This window comes from Botrytis byssoidea, assembly GCF_014898295.1.
Source record: "Botrytis byssoidea strain MUCL 94 chromosome Unknown BBYS_014, whole genome shotgun sequence".
NCBI classification, from domain to species: Eukaryota; Fungi; Ascomycota; class Leotiomycetes; order Helotiales; family Sclerotiniaceae; genus Botrytis; species Botrytis byssoidea.
In genome coordinates this window covers 361784-377421 of record NW_024065855.1, presented here as the reverse complement: position 1 = coordinate 377421, position 15638 = coordinate 361784, and the positions used below count along the sequence as shown (strand labels likewise).

The 15638-nt window shown below is 42.4% G+C and overlaps 5 protein-coding genes across 5 annotated transcripts; 4 read left to right on the top strand and 1 right to left on the bottom strand.

The window, feature by feature from the left end:
* Positions 1-12: 12 nt before the first annotated feature.
* Positions 13-3260, bottom strand: EAE97_007265 (uncharacterized protein). The gene is made up of 4 exons (XM_038877779.1): positions 2678-3260; positions 2448-2623; positions 2258-2356; positions 13-2120 (listed from the first exon to the last, which is right to left on the bottom strand). Exons 1-4 carry the CDS (start codon positions 2834-2836, stop codon positions 299-301), a joined length of 2256 nt encoding a protein of 751 aa, XP_038731264.1. The 5' UTR covers positions 2837-3260; the 3' UTR covers positions 13-298.
* Positions 3261-4711: 1451 nt separating this feature from the next.
* On the top strand, positions 4712-6850 carry EAE97_007264 (uncharacterized protein). The gene is made up of 4 exons (XM_038877778.1): positions 4712-5231; positions 5409-5700; positions 5757-5975; positions 6025-6850. The coding sequence occupies exons 1-4, from the start codon at positions 4993-4995 to the stop codon at positions 6349-6351; spliced, it is 1077 nt and encodes a 358-aa protein (XP_038731263.1). The 5' UTR covers positions 4712-4992; the 3' UTR covers positions 6352-6850.
* A 584-nt stretch (positions 6851-7434) lies between these two features.
* EAE97_007263 (uncharacterized protein) lies at positions 7435-8815 on the top strand (the record flags this gene model as incomplete). The annotated part of the gene is made up of 4 exons (XM_038877777.1): positions 7435-7482; positions 7575-7843; positions 7925-8417; positions 8504-8815. The coding sequence occupies 4 exons, from the start codon at positions 7435-7437 to the stop codon at positions 8813-8815; spliced, it is 1122 nt and encodes a 373-aa protein (XP_038731262.1).
* Positions 8816-9953: 1138 nt separating this feature from the next.
* Positions 9954-10892, top strand: EAE97_007262 (uncharacterized protein; the record flags this gene model as incomplete). Its single annotated transcript, XM_038877776.1, has 1 exon — positions 9954-10892. The coding sequence occupies one exon, from the start codon at positions 9954-9956 to the stop codon at positions 10890-10892; it is 939 nt and encodes a 312-aa protein (XP_038731261.1).
* A 1575-nt stretch (positions 10893-12467) lies between these two features.
* On the top strand, positions 12468-14924 carry EAE97_007261 (uncharacterized protein). Its single transcript, XM_038877775.1, has 3 exons — positions 12468-12915; positions 12983-14053; positions 14113-14924. The coding sequence occupies exons 1-3, from the start codon at positions 12711-12713 to the stop codon at positions 14184-14186; spliced, it is 1350 nt and encodes a 449-aa protein (XP_038731260.1). The 5' UTR covers positions 12468-12710; the 3' UTR covers positions 14187-14924.
* The last annotated feature ends 714 nt before the right edge of the window (positions 14925-15638 follow it).

Here is a 15638-nt window from a genome sequence, read left to right as displayed (position 1 = left end):
ATTAAGTATCCGGCAATCTAGGAGGTTTATGATAAAGCTCCATGTATCAGGGTAGTGATGTGTTCAATTGTATGATACAGTTTTTAGCGTCGCCAGTAAAATTGCGAGTACAATTGCGATGAAAGAACCGGAGAATTTATACATGTTTTCTCATAAGCCCAAGCCATTCTAGCAGCCGTCAGTTTATCCATCTAGTGTGGGGATAGAATCTCCACGCAATTTGATGTATTCCACAATGATTACCCCACATCAATTAATGAAACTCCAATCCCTCTCCATCTGCCACCTACAAGATACTCTACCACGTCTCTTGTATATATCTCTTTAACCTCTCCAGGTTCGCGATGAAATCCTCCGCTTCCTCCATACTCATGCCCGCATGAATTTGCAAGACGCTCAAGAAAGCACATCTCACAGCCTTGGGCATACCGCCCGAGCTACCACAAACATAAATCATTGCTGTTTGATTCGTAAGAAAATCTGCAAGTTCCTTTCCTTGTGCTCTAATTTCATCTTGTACGTAAATTTTCTGTTTCTGATCTCGCGAGAAAACCGGACTTGTATGTACATGATCTTTTACTTGAGTCGATTCCCACTCATTAGCAAAGAAGTAATCAGCGTTGCGATTACGTCCACCATATATAAGATGGACTTTTCCGAACTGTATCATGCCCTCCCTTGATTGTTTAATTTCTTTCAAGCGTTGTAAGATCAATGATCGTAGAGGTGCGATTCCCGTACCTGCACCGACTAAGATGAGGGGAAGTTTTGGCACAAGCGGGGGTACTTTATAGAAAGAAGGGTTCGCATTGTACTGGATCGTGAGATTTGTTCCCTTGGGAAGAGTGGCTAGGTAACGGGAACAGAGACCATTGCGAACCTTTCGAAGAACGGTGCGGTATTTGACAATGGCGACTAGAATTTGAAATTGATAATCTTGGAAGGGCCTAGCATCATCGAAGTTTCCGTAATTGTTCAATTCTTTAGACTTTTGGGAGTATTCGTCTGGGACTACGCTGGGTTTGTGAAAGTCGCCGCCGGAACAGACACTAAATTCACGACCTCTGATCACAGGGAAAATGGTGATGGCATGTTTCCAAGGAAGCTTGACGCTTGGGAAATCCTGAAGACATTCAAGAATGCTGCGACGAGGACGAGTGGTGTAATCGTAAAGTTCGTCGGTATAGAGAGGATCTCGAAACTCAAGGAGGCGTTCTTTGTGTGTTGGATCATTTGTATAACCGGCCATAAGCTCGAAGAAATGGCGTTTGGGAATGGCGTGAAAATCAAGACTATGAATCAGTAACTCTCTGAGTGTTTGTTCGTCTCCAATCTTATTGAGACCATCTGGGGCCATTATCAAATTTTTCGCGCCAAACCAATCCGGTGATTTTGGTTTAAAGTGCAACTTCAGATCCGCAACATCGTTCCATCCCATCAGATCAATGAGGGTTTGGACATCTTCAGGAAAGTTTTTGGGATATATTGATATGGTATCCCCAGGATTCAACATGAAATCTTTGCCTCTAAGCTTGAATGTGATCTCGCGAACATCCTGCCAGTGGCCTGAAGGAGTGACGCGCTTGTTGGCTTCCATAGTGACAATAAGTGGTGAACGATTCTTTTTAATCCCTTTCAAAAGCGCCGGTGGGGGTAATACATTGTCATCTTCTGGTTGCTCTTTGTCGAAATCGGTCAATCGATTCGATGGTGGTCCTGGTGCGTCAAAACCATTATCAAATCTTATCCCAGATTCCAAGCCAAATTTATCTGCCATTATCGCTGTGTTTGGGACGGAAGATTGATGAGCTTGAATATCGGAGTCTCCAAGTGTATCTGGATCAGTAGAGTCTTCAGATAAGCTGGAAGCTTCCAAATCTTTGGCAAGAGCAAGCTTGCTATTTAATGTATCAAATTTAGTTTGACCATTGTCATCTGGATTTTCGAGCGATAAACTTGATTTCCCAATACCTGTAGAAGAATCGTTTGCCAACTCTAGCCAGTATTTTGGGGGTAGAAGGACATCATCAGGAATTGGACCTAAGCCATCTGACAATGGATATGATTCGAGGAGTTTCTTCCTAAGGTCAATATACCAAGAGAGGAAAGTCCCATCAATACTATTTATGTTAGTAAGTCAGGCAGGTACAAAGATTGGATGAAAGACATAGAGCAACTTCTACCATAGATTATATACGCAAACACTCTCTAATATAAATAAAAAAACGCTTCCCAGAGAGATAGAAATTTCACTTACCCTTCATCATGTTGTTCATCTGCTTCACCTCTGGGATATATTTCATTCCCACCAAGCTGTTCCAGTCTTTTATGTAGTTTACGAGAGGCAAAATTGAATCTGAAAAGTTGTTAGTATATCATTCTATTTGGCAAGTACCTTTCTTTCCCCCCTTGCACTCTACTTGACTTTTATCCCAGTTTGTACCTACTTTGCATAGGAACTATCACCAAGACCAAAAGTGGTAAAGTTCACGTGACTCAAGCAATTGGGAGGCAAACGCTTTCTCAAAAGACTATTCCAAAATTTCCTTGCATTCTTTGGAAATTCTCCTTGACCTGTAGTTGACAATGTAAATATAACAAAGGTGTACGTTGATAATTCTCCCTGTTGTATACAAATAAGTATAATCTGGTTAAATTTGGGGAAGAAATTACATACAATGTCAACCTCATCCATCTCACACACCCTTGTCATGAAATGAAGTCTTTCTGTAATGCGTCCCAATTCTTCGGCCACATCTTGAGAGTTACCAGTTTCCGTTCCATAAAGGATAAGTGCGCTCCTATCATGCCGTTGGCCATTGAGTATATCAGACATTTGGGACAATTAACTGATTGATGATTGTTTGTGGCAATGGCAATTATCAATGTATGACTCGATAATACTAAATTCACAGTCGCCCAGTTGATAAGAAAAATAATTTCTGGTCACCATTATCAAAGAAGAGCTGCATGCAAGTCACGAGATATTGGTTTGTTGACTGTTCAAATTCCCATTTCATTCACCAATACTGCTTACAGCATGAGCAATTATTAACAAGAGGACTAGGTAAGTTTCAAGGTAAATCCATGGAGTGCGGTATTGTGGTTTGTGGTTGTGTGTGTATCATGTGATTATCGTACAACCTGTCTTGTAGTTTCGAGAAGGATACAAAGTCTTTGTATTGTATTGTGCTTCATGCATACAGAACAAGACAAGACAAAGAACGGTTAGCAACAGAAAGCGATAGAAGGAAAACGTTTGTTTCCAACTAATAAGCAAGCTGCAATGCAGGCATACTTATGATTATGAGTAAGTACATAATGACAACACCACATACAAAGAGTGGGAACATGGAAATTTAGTGTTGGGAAGATGGGGGATGAGGATTTTGGTACAAATGAGTGGATGTTAGATATGATTGAGATATCTAGATAACATAGGTAGGACTATATAGGACTATATAGGACTATATAAATAAGATGATACTAAAAGATGTTTTATTAATCAGAATTATCAAAATTGATTGGGGTATTTTATATTTGATTATATATTGGGGAATATTGGTGATGCATCTTGATTTTTGATAGACACATAGAGTAGATATTGATACTTGTACTCCGTAGTAATGGATCGATCTACATACTTTATTACTCGAGTATTTAAGTGGTCCTAGAACCTAATTTGATGTCATAAAAAAACAATGACATATTTAGGTGTGAATCATCTAGCTATCAAATCTATCAAAAAATGCCCTAATAATTTCTTGACATTTTCTTGATATTCTTGCACTGTCTCGAGACTGTGTACAGTATCATTTCATCAATTGATATATATTGTCCTGTATTTATATCACATGATACCATATCAAGCATTCGGTGACAGCATTCATTGACGGGAAATTCTATTGATCCATACATAGGCAAGTAGAAGTAGGTACCAGGTAGGTACAAGGTACGTCTTTCACAAATAATGCTCTTGACCATATCTAGGTAGGCAAGTAAACAATCGCCCAATCGCCAAGTCATTCATCCTCCCCCTTTTATGATATGACTCCTTACCTGACCTTGCCTCTTTCGCCATTTCCCCATGTTATGTGGCATTCGAGAACAGCATCGAATCTCACACCGTATGGTGGCTTTTCTCAACTGGATAACCCTACTGCAGATTCACTTACCCTGGGGGTTGTATCTTTGGTGTTGAATACCTAGCCAGCAGATAATACCATACATTTCAATATCTAATCGTTTTACGCCATGATTCCTCCTTACCTGGGTATCTCCTGTCTCGCTACATCCATAGGCTCAACGATGAGTAGCATGAAGAATACAGAATACAGAATACAGAACATAGATCATATATATTCTAGTAACTACAGATAGACTAAATCCATTCATTCCTCTCTACCTCCTATCTTATCATCCATTTCCCCATGTTCATTCAATATCAAACCTCCTTCTCACCGTACCACCTGTGCCACCTGCCAACTGCCAATAGCCTGCCACCTTATCAATGATTCTGCCCTTCGCTGGCCAATTAATCACGACCGTCTTCCTTCTCACAGTGGATTTCTGCGTTGCGTCGAACCTTCTGTCTAATCTAAAAATTCTCTAATCGAATAGAATCCCCATTCCCAGCCCTGTTCAGCCACTGGCTTTAATCCAATTACGGTAAGTGCCACTCGCTAAGATGCGGCTGCCCCAGCGATTCCATTGGAATTTGATATATTCTGCCCACTGCGCAATCCCGACTTCTTTCTCCCTTTCCTTTTGAACACCTCAACTTCAAGAATTCCATCAAGTGTCAATCACAACAAAACCTCAACCAACTTCCCCAAAACCAGACCACTAGGGCACCTAGCTACCCTTTTCCAACTCCCCCAATTTGTTCAGAGAGTATTAAAACACACTCCCAGCAAACGTCGATCAATTTTCAATTCAATTCAAGCTTCTACTCAGTCTTAACTACCACACACCATCAAATCAATTATCATCATGTCTAGCATCGTGGAGAAAGTTTCTGACGCCGTCACCGACGTTACTGCCGCTCTTAGCAACACATCCATCTCTGACAAGCCCGCCGAGACCACCACTGGTGAGAAGGCTGCCAACACTACTACCGACAAGGAAGCTGTTTTGGCCAGTGCTGCAGAGGGAAGAAGACTTTACATCGGTAACCTCGCATATGCGACCACCGAGGGGGAGTTGCAAGCCTTTTTCAAGGGATACTTAATGTAAGGATTACCTCTACTCACTTTCACACGTCATCTTCAACGTCGTCTTCAATTTTCTATCAAAATTCGTATGCTACCTAAAATCAGCAGATTTTGGGAAGTTGCGAGTATCTCTGCACTTTCCGAATATGTTTGATTTGTACCATTTTTACTACACGAGCTAATACTTTGATACAGTGAATCCACCTCTATCCCAAAGAACCCACGTACTGAGCGTCCAGTCGGATATGCTTTCGTCGACCTCTCTACCCCAACTGAGGCCGAGCGTGCTATTTCTGAGCTCTCTGGAAAGGAGATCTTGGATCGCAAGGTCTCTGTTCAACTTGCTCGCAAGCCAGAGACAAACGACAAGACTGAGACTGCTGCAAGCGGAGGAGAGGGTCAATCTGGCGGTGAAGGTGGACGCCGCAGACAATCTGGCCGTGGACGTGGACGTGCCCGTGGACGTGGAGGACGCCGCAACAACGCTGTAAGTTTTTTGAAGGTTACATTTCCCAGGAGAACAATTTACTGATATGACTACAGACCCGTACTGAGGAGGGTGCTACCGAGACACCTGCTACCACTGAGGTTCTTCCTTTGACCGAAACTACCAACCAAGCTACTACTGAGTCCAAGGAGGCTAAGCCACAAACTACTCGCCCACCCCGTGAGCGTCGCGAGCGTGGCCCACCAGCTGATGGAATTCCATCCAAGAACAAGGTCATGGTTGCTAACCTTCCATATGATCTCCACGAGGATAAGGTATGTTCCAAAACAGCCTCTTTCGTATGATATACTAACAAAATTGTAGCTCAAGGAACTTTTTGCCGTCTACGAGCCAACTTCTGCCAAGATCGCCCTTCGCCCAATTCCCCGTTTCATGGTTAAGAAGCTCCAAGCCCGAGGTGAACCCCGCAAGGGTCGTGGCTTCGGCTTCGTTACTTTATCTAGCGAGGAACAACAACAAAAGGCCGTTGCTGAGATGAACGGAAAGGAAATCGAAGGACGTGAGATCGCCGTCAAGGTCGCCATCGACAGCCCAGACAAGACCGATGATGATGTCAACGCTGGCTCTGCTGATGCCAGCGCCGAGACTGCCGCTGCCCCACCAGCCGGTGCTGAAACCGTTTCTGCTTAAGCAGGAAACGTTGTATGATGTGAATGAGAGGAGTCTTCTACAAACCTGCAGATGATAGACTAATGCATTGCTATGCGTTGCTTTTGGACCATTGTCAACGCGTTGTGGAAGCTCTCATAGGAAAGGATGGATTTGCTCCTTTGATTTATTCAATGGATCGATCATCTTTTTCACGATTTTCTTTTAGGTGGACATATGAATACTAACTCGGTGGATTTGTTAATGGCGTCTAAATAGATATTTGGGCTTCTACGCTCTTTCTTTCCGACAGACTTGACTTTTTCATTCCCGAGTATGGATTCATAGTTCTTCATGACTCTTTTTCAAAAACTATGTCTTATTACAATTTTGCTGGCATTCTGTGGGTGTACACTAGATTTTTTTCTGACGTGCTTCCATATGGGATGGGTGGGCATGGAAAAATTATTGATTAATGATTGATGACAACCCTATCATTATCAGATCAATGATAATAACGTGAACGATTTTACCAGCAGAATGATATTTTTCTCAAGTGACATGAAAATTGATGACGTGACCAGATGTGCTTCTAGCTAAAACTTTGATAACCCACTGTCTCTCAATTTCTTAATAAAACCTGCTTCCCCATTTCAATCGTTGAGCACCTACCCTTAAATCGGTTGCCCCTTTTTTCTCAAGACCCAAACCAAATCCTTACAATCACGATACCTAGGTAGGCATTTAATTTAACCTTGGATATTAATTGGTCTAGATCTCATTTAGCGTGGTTTGACCTCCATTGCGCGAACACTCCCAAATTTAGAACCTCAATTCCCCTTTGTAAAGCCCCACCACATCAATACTAGAAGCGATCTACTCGTACATACGACGATAAACATCTATAGCCATTCATACCCGTACATACCAATCAATAATTCAATTACTCTCACTAAATTCTCGACGCTCGCGCAAGACACTTAACATCTGAGAATACGTCACTGAGCAATTGAAACTTGGAGCGCAAAGAAGCCTGAGTAGGCAATTTTATCGACAACGGGACCTGGAGAGATTAGAGGGACAGAAAACACACAGTCAGCAATTGATCCAACGCCAATAGTAGAAATGACTTCAAAGGCTATGTGGGAGGTTGATCCAGAGACAAGGTCAAAGGTAATCTCCTCTTTACGGGGCGCCCATCCATGAGCGCAGATATCCATTGTCTCGTTTCTACAGAACTCATACTAAACACATCTTGAACTCAGCTCCTTGATATTTCCAAAACCAATGGAAATGACCGATGTATCGACTGCGGCGCACCTTCTCCCCAATGGGCTTCACCAAAATTCGGCGTTTTCATCTGTCTATCTTGCGCTGGAGTTCACCGCGGATTAGGAGTCCACATTAGTTTTGTAAGAAGCATCACAATGGATGCTTTCAAGGCGCAAGAAATCGAACGAATGAGAGAAGGAGGAAATAAGACTTGGAGGGAATTCTTCGATCAGGATGATAGAAACGTCATGAGTGGTATCACGTAAGTGGACTATATTTGCGACACAATTATTGCGCTGGGCGGAGGGCGGTGGGCAGTGACACATAACTGACACATTCGCAGTTGGGATGATGCAACTATTGCTGAGCGATACTCTGGCGAAGTTGGAGAGGAATACAAAGAACGACTCACTGCCAAAGTCGAGAAACGCGAATACGTCCCTGTACCAAAAGCCTCGGCTTCAAAATCTACAACTGCTGCCACATCTTTCTCCAACCATAGTTCTAGCAACTCCCAATCACAAACTCCTCTTGGAACAAGAAACGCCAGTCCTTCTAATGGCAAAGTGAAGGTTGACGATAGATATTTTGCTGGACTTGGAGCTGCGAACGCAAATCGATCCGAGGATTTACCACCTTCACAAGGTGGCAAATACGGAGGTTTTGGAAGTCAACCAATTGAGAGAGAAGATAATAACGCAAAACTGCCAGGCCTCGAAGATTTACAGAGAGATCCTGTCGCGGCACTTACCAAGGGCTTTGGATGGTTCACAACTACTGTGGGAAGGACGGCAAAGACTGTTAATGAAGGATATATACAACCTACTGCTGCGAAGGTAATCTTGCTTCCCTGACACCACATATCAATTGTGGCTTTCTCATGTCCGCATAATGAACATCAACTGACAACTGTTCTTTTCAGATCGCCGAGTCCGAGGTAGCGAAACAAGCACAAATTACCGCCGCTCAAGTTGCCCGAAATGCGCAAACTGGAGCCAAAAGCGCCGCAGATGGATTCAACCGTTTTGTTGAAGGCAGTGGAGGTGGTCCTTCTAGGAATGTACCCATTGATGAGAGCAAGAAGGATTTCTGGGATAGTTTTGCTGATGCTGGAACCAAGAGACAACATGCACCAAGTGCATCAATTGGAACTGCGGCCGTCAAGAGGAATGGTGGAGGTGGAAATGGAAGTAGCGTTGGGGCAAAGAAAGATGATGATTGGGAAAAGTGGTAGATGGGGACTTGAAAGGGAACATGATTGAAGTGACTATGGGGATATGTGGATAAAGAATTACGGTTGGGTGGATGTATATACATATAGACTATATGGTCGAAAGAGAAGTTTCAGCGAGACATGGGAGAAAGAATTGAAGATTTCACGTTTTAATGGCATTTAGCTGCGTCTCATTTAGAAATTGACAGAGATGTAGTAATGTATATTAGATTTCTATTATCAAAGTTGGTTGTTGCACATCCTTGTTGAGCTTTCAGGTTCATATTGGAATTGGGAATCGGGCAAGTGTCCTGTTTTTTATGATTCAAGAAGATTAATATGTGCCTCACTGCATGATACATTGCGGACTTGTGGTTCAGCGATTTCTCTTTTTGGAAGCATGAATCCGTCAATAACCTGCTGTTGCCTCAAGCTATCACGACACCATTCATATCCTCTCGTCAATTTTAATCAGCATTATCTGTTTAATATTACAATAATGGTGGCGTAAGGTAATAACCAGTATACGTAGCATTTATACTGTACACCATCGTCCAGATCATTCTTTTACAGGCGCCAGAGTTTGAAGCCTACAGCTAAAGAACATGTCGGTCAACAGAGTATCTCTCTTTGCCTCTGGGCCATCAAAAGGTCTATTTATTTCTACTTCAAAAGCATGGTTGCATGGCCAGTTTCTCATGACCGTGGCTCAATTCCCAAAATTGTGGTTTCGATTCTGAAACATCAACCAACAATCTTCAAAATTCAATGTTTCTCTACCGTGGTCAACTTCCCACCCGGCCAGACGACCCGGAAAGTTTATCAAAGCGCGTGCGCTTATTTTCTCCATATATTATCGTTGTAGTTGAACTGTCCAAAGTTCATGTGACCGCGGCTGGTCCAGATGTCGAGGGATTGTCGACCGCTTCCAACAGACCGAGATCCTATCGCGCGCGTAGATTATTACACCGCCACTATTCATATCCTTGATAAATCTCTGTATTTCCATTGAATCGTGGATTAATAATTAAGCCGTGTTTGATATTAAATTAGCATTAAGTGACTTTCGGACCGTATTTTAGAGTTACATTTTGTTGCGTTGCCGAGATACCCCAACATTATTTCTAAAAATTCTCCGAAGGGATACTTACTTGCAATTATGTCACTTGACCACCACTCCAAGTTTGTGGAATCAGATGAGGGACCGCTCTTCCCACAATTTCGCAATCTTCCACCAGAGCTCCGTCTACACATCTGGAGACATGCACTTCCAAGCGGCCGAACGCTCAAGGTAAAAGTCGACGCCTACGACGATACGCGAGCTTCCCTGCAGGGAAATTTCTCGGCTATTCCCTCCATCTGTCATGTCAATTCTGAATCTCGATGCGTGGCTCTAAGTATCCTTCGCAATGGTCTCGGTCCCAACACTGAAGAATCCGATTTCTACTGGAATCCCAACACCGATACTATCTACTTTCCCCCCTCTGCATCCTGGACCAGCGGCACCATGGAAAAATATCTCTTCAAAGAAAAAGTTCCTGCTTCGTATCGCAACGACGGGATTGTGCCCGTCGTGCAGCATATCGCTCTACCCCTCAACATCTGGCTGGCGCAAGGTCTCTATCTCGAGCCTCTCCCCGAGCGCTGGCTTCTCGATTGGCTGTATAAATTCCCCGCGCTAGAATCCGTTACGCTGCTCATCGAACCGTTTGATCAGTGGCTCGGTTTGCGCAATACCTCCATCGTCTACCACGAACCGCTCGACGTACCGGTTTCGCAGCTGCTCAATCACAAACCCTCGGAAATGAAAGATATGCTAGAGAAATCCCTACAGGAGTACCGCGCCGCGCATGACGAGGTGTGGGAACCCCCCGCGGTGGAGATCCTGGTGTTGGGGATGAAAAAGTTCAAGGGCTCCAAGAAGTGTATTAAGAAGAGAACGAATCTGGATCGTGAGGATGTCACGGGTATTTATGAACATTGCATTTCGAGGGAGGAAAAAAATGCGAGGAGGTTGGTGAATCGGTGGCCGGCGGAGATTCATGCGGTGGAGCAGTGGAGTTTGATGGGGCAGCCGGAGGAGGAGGAGGATTTTTAGATTTCTGGGGGTTGGGGGTTGAGGAGGGACGGGGCAGGAGTGTTCACGCTTGATTGTCGTATTTCCGCTGCTGACTGAACTGGATGCGGAAAATTTATGGTGATTGGTTTCACCTGGGTGTTACGAGGGAACCGGAAAAAATCATTCGTGGTGGTGCATAGACAGACTAGTATATCTAATAATTTTCGAAAATATTGATTCAATCTTAGCACATGGATTCCAATTTTTTCGGTAGTAGTTTCTTCAACTGCTCTCTTAAAACTTTACAAATACTGATATTTGATAAGGCTCGAGTGAGTTTCAGGTGAGGAATTAGTATACCCGAGACAATTGACATCTTGAGTTTCTAAGGAGTCAGGGTATGTTTGTGCGACGATCATGGTGACCGTTGATGGAGAGAATTGGAGATAGTAAGTCTTGAGATCGAACAGGTGGAATGGTGATGAGTTGATATCTTAGAGACTGAGATTTAAATGATGGATGTTTTGGAGTGTGAAGTTTGAATGCAGAAATTTAGTACTCTGAATGGTCAATTTCATACTAGGAGCAAGGTACCTCTGAAGTTCTGTCAGATAATAAACAATGGAAATAGTGTTTCAAAGACCCTGTATTTGGATGTAATATTATTGAGGGAAAGCGTCGAGTGGTGCTCCTTGCTCAGAAGATCACGTGATAAACATGTGTAATGTTAGGAAGAGAGTATGCCTTGTCTTGGCAGAAAGGAGTATTGGAATATATGGTGAAATACGGATAAGTTTTCGCACAATCATCTTTTGAAAGGCGGCAAATTGCAAGTGGTTGATGAAAGGACAAGATCGACTGAGATATAGCACTTTGAGGTTTCCTCGTCTCTTTACAAAGTCGAATTGTAAAGCTTTATATAGGTTAGTTTGTATTATAGGTATTGTCTTTTTGATATATAGATCTTCACCGAGGTTTGCGGTGAGCCCTTGGATTTGTGGCAAGTATGATAATAGGGATGGACCTAGATAGACTGCTTTTGCTTATTCAAGATGAATCATTTCCAGATCGCTTGGGTACATCTACAATCCTTTACCAAATAGGAGAACTTAGAGAAGGGTAGTTCTGTTACTCTAGAGTCTGCTTTGTTTCAAGGCTTGGACTTTAACGCAATAGATCCAAGAGACAATATCTATCCCCTGTTTGGTATTTCGACAAATATTGAGGCTCTGGGAATAGATTTCAACAATAATGCCACAGTCAAAGAGGTATATACCGATGCCAAAACTCGGATCTCGATACAAGGGACTTCTTTGTCGCTTCTCAACGCAGCCTGAACACCTGGCTGAATGATTTTCTAAAGAATTCGGGGAACATAGTATTGGATGGGGTTGCGCATTGCACGCTCTCATTCTCCATGATGAGTGGTGTGTTATAATACAATTTGGCAAAAGGAAGTCATTCGTGGAGATAAGCCAGCTAAGGCTGTTGCTTGGAACTCCTTGTCATTTTACTCAGCCACAACTTACATTACCTCGGTACCCCTCATCTCATATGTCGTCGATCTCCATATAAGTTGATTCTCTTGTAGAACACACAAATGGATCAAATCCGAGATATTCTTGCAGAAGTTCTTGATCTATGATGCCTCAACGAAATATCGACGAACCTGGCAGCTTGCTGTTGAAATATTCACCTGCTGATACAACTTCTCATGTTGAGCCTTTTCTCACATGTAGGAAAATCAATTTTTGGCGTCGTTATGACATTATGATGAACAGGGCCAATTTACAAGGTAGTGAGCTTTAGGCATCGGCTCAAGGTCACTGTGACTGGTGCGCAGGACTTTGGTGGGAGATGACACGTCGAAGCCCATTTCGCGAAATGAACGAATCTTCATTATGGCAACTTGGGATGGAATATAAGTATTTTATTACCCCAAAAGTGCGATGCGATTCCAAGTCAGTTTCAAAATTTGCTGGTAAATTGGATTTTTCTGTGTGGCCTCAAGATCCTTCAGCAAAGCTACATTCTTCTACCTTCATAATATTGAATATCTCTGGTATGTCTTCGCCCCTAGCCAATTTTACGACTTCAGGAGAGCTCCTTTGATGTATAAAGAGATACAGATGTAAAAGCCTCACGTCACAATATGTCTGAAAAGACCTCATCCGCTTCAGGTCGCACACTCGCCTCACAATGGATCAGTAACTGCATGCAAAATCACAAGAAATGCCGCATTGATAAGAGCTCATGGCTACCAACGCGGCTCGTTAACGTTGGGCTTGATGGTGGCGGAACAAGACTTATGGAGACAAAGGAACTCTCAAAAAACCAGTATGCACCATATTTTGCGTTGAGTCATAGATGGGCCGCTACCCCCGATCATTCAAGTCGACTCTCAAGCACCAACAAACTAGCGTGGATGAAAAGTATCCCAATAGATCAAATGCCTGCCACTTTTCAAGACGCTATTCAATATACTAAGGAAATGAAAATCTCATACATTTGGATAGATTCCTTGTGTATTATGCAGGATTCTCCAGAAGATTGGAGAACCGAGGCAGCACTTATGTACAAAGTATATGCCCAGTCTCTCTGTAACATTGCTGCATCTTATGCTTCTAATGAGAGTAGTCTCAATACAGGACTCTTCTACACTCGCACTCCAGATGATATATTCGCTATGTCAGTTATGTATAAGTTTAGTACGGACAAGGAGTACCAAGGGCTCTATGGGATATCTCTCAAATCTAATCACATTATCGATGATTCTGAATATGCAATCTATGGGAGAGCTTGGGTTCTCCAAGAACGTCTTTTGAGTCCTCGAAAAATACACTTTTCTAAACAGTTGATCTGGGAATGCAGAGAGAAAAGGGCCTCCGAATCCTTTCCTATGGGTCTATCCTTAATAAGCCGGAATGGCTACCGCGATGCTGATTTTTCGAAAGATTGGAAATCGAGTTTACAAGAAGATGGATACAATTTTTGGGAAGATACTCTATATCGATATCTGAAATCCTCTCTCACATATCTATCCGATCAACTGGTAGCTCTTGGTGCCATAGCCCGAGAATACGGGAAAGAGCTAGATGATGTCTATTTTGCGGGACTATGGAAGAAAGAGCTACCTCTGAATTTGCTTTGGAAGATACATAGGAGCTCTCAATTTTGTTCAAGACCAAATACTTATCGCTGTGAGTTGTGCATTACATGCCTGAACCTGTTCTAATCGGTTACTCTAACCAATCTTCAGGCCCCACTTGGTCATGGGCGTCACTGGACCTCTGTTATTCTGCTGAGATTCAATTTCCGCAAACCGACGTTTGAGCGCTTGTGGAAGTTCTTGAGGCCAAGGTCTCCAGCCCACCAGGTCGCGCTCACACTGAATACTTCGCTGGCCATATTCGGTTAAAGGGTAAAATCTATCCTGTCGGATCCAAAGATATCTATGAATGGCGTTCTAAAGATTATGATTATTATGGAGGTCTCTTTTACCCAGGCAGAACCACTAATATCGGCGTTGTCTCGTTCCTTGATATCAAAATACAGGAATCTGAGGATTCAAGATTATGTTTAATTCCGATTGCATCGAAAGTTTTGGGGAGGTATGTTGAGTGCCTCATACTAAGATCTATTTTTACGGGTAGCATGGAATTTGAGCGAGTGAGTGTTCTGAGTTTCACGCCTACATGTTTCTACAAAGATGATGAGCAGCTGCGCCCAATCATAGAATGGGCCGGAGCTAAAATCCCCCTTTGGATAGACCTCGATATTATAACGATATTTTAATTTGAACCGACTTCTTTCGAGAGAAAGAAATCTCTCAGTCAATTACGATGTGATACGTCTTTCACGTTGCTAATTGAGATGGCAGGAGGACAGTAGTAGATAAACTTGTGTCTTTTCTTTTCTTTTCTTTTCACCCGTTGACACACATTTACTATATAGATTAGAGAATTAATTATATTATCCAATACCGGAGAATACTTGTTTTGAAAACTACCAATGAAAACAATTTGATAGAGCAAAGACTGAAGATTGAAAATTAGGCGAGGACACCATGCTTTGAACTGAGTTCAAAAGAATCTAGGCCGGGCGAAAGCATGCAATTCTGATTGATCATCATTTTCTCAGTGTTGACTTCTGCCGCCAGTGTGTTTTCTTTCATTTACAGTCGATCCCTAAAGCTTTTATTTTCAAGCTTCCCAAGCATGGTCACGCTCATATATTCGACAAAAATTTGAAGATTGCTGGCTCTCCCTGAAGGAAGCGAGAACAGGTGTCGAATTAGACCATTCTTATCATAACTTTGTAGTTGGAGCTTGACTTTTGACTTTGTGGTGTCTTGAATTTACTTGATCTTGAGTCTTATGTGTATGGATGGTGTTGATTTGAGAATCGACCCAGCGACAATATATGGTTTTGGATGCTAAGGGCACGATTCACATGAATGGAATGCCGTATTGCAAGAAGCAAAAGATAATTGCTGTCGCTGAATGAGTCTATCATCATGTTAAAATTGTGGCATTAAGCTATTGAGGTAGTAGATTTTGGACTTAGGATTGACCTACTGATAAGTCAACTACCCCACTTTCCAACCACCCCCTCTTTTCAACCACCTCAAAATCATATTACTTTGAGTAATTATAAAATTTATATTTTGAATAACTCAATAATACTTTAATCAATTAATTTGAAATTTGATATTATTATAATTATAATATAAAGAATAAATATATTAAAAAGATATTATAAAGGTTTTTAAAGTAATTATAAATA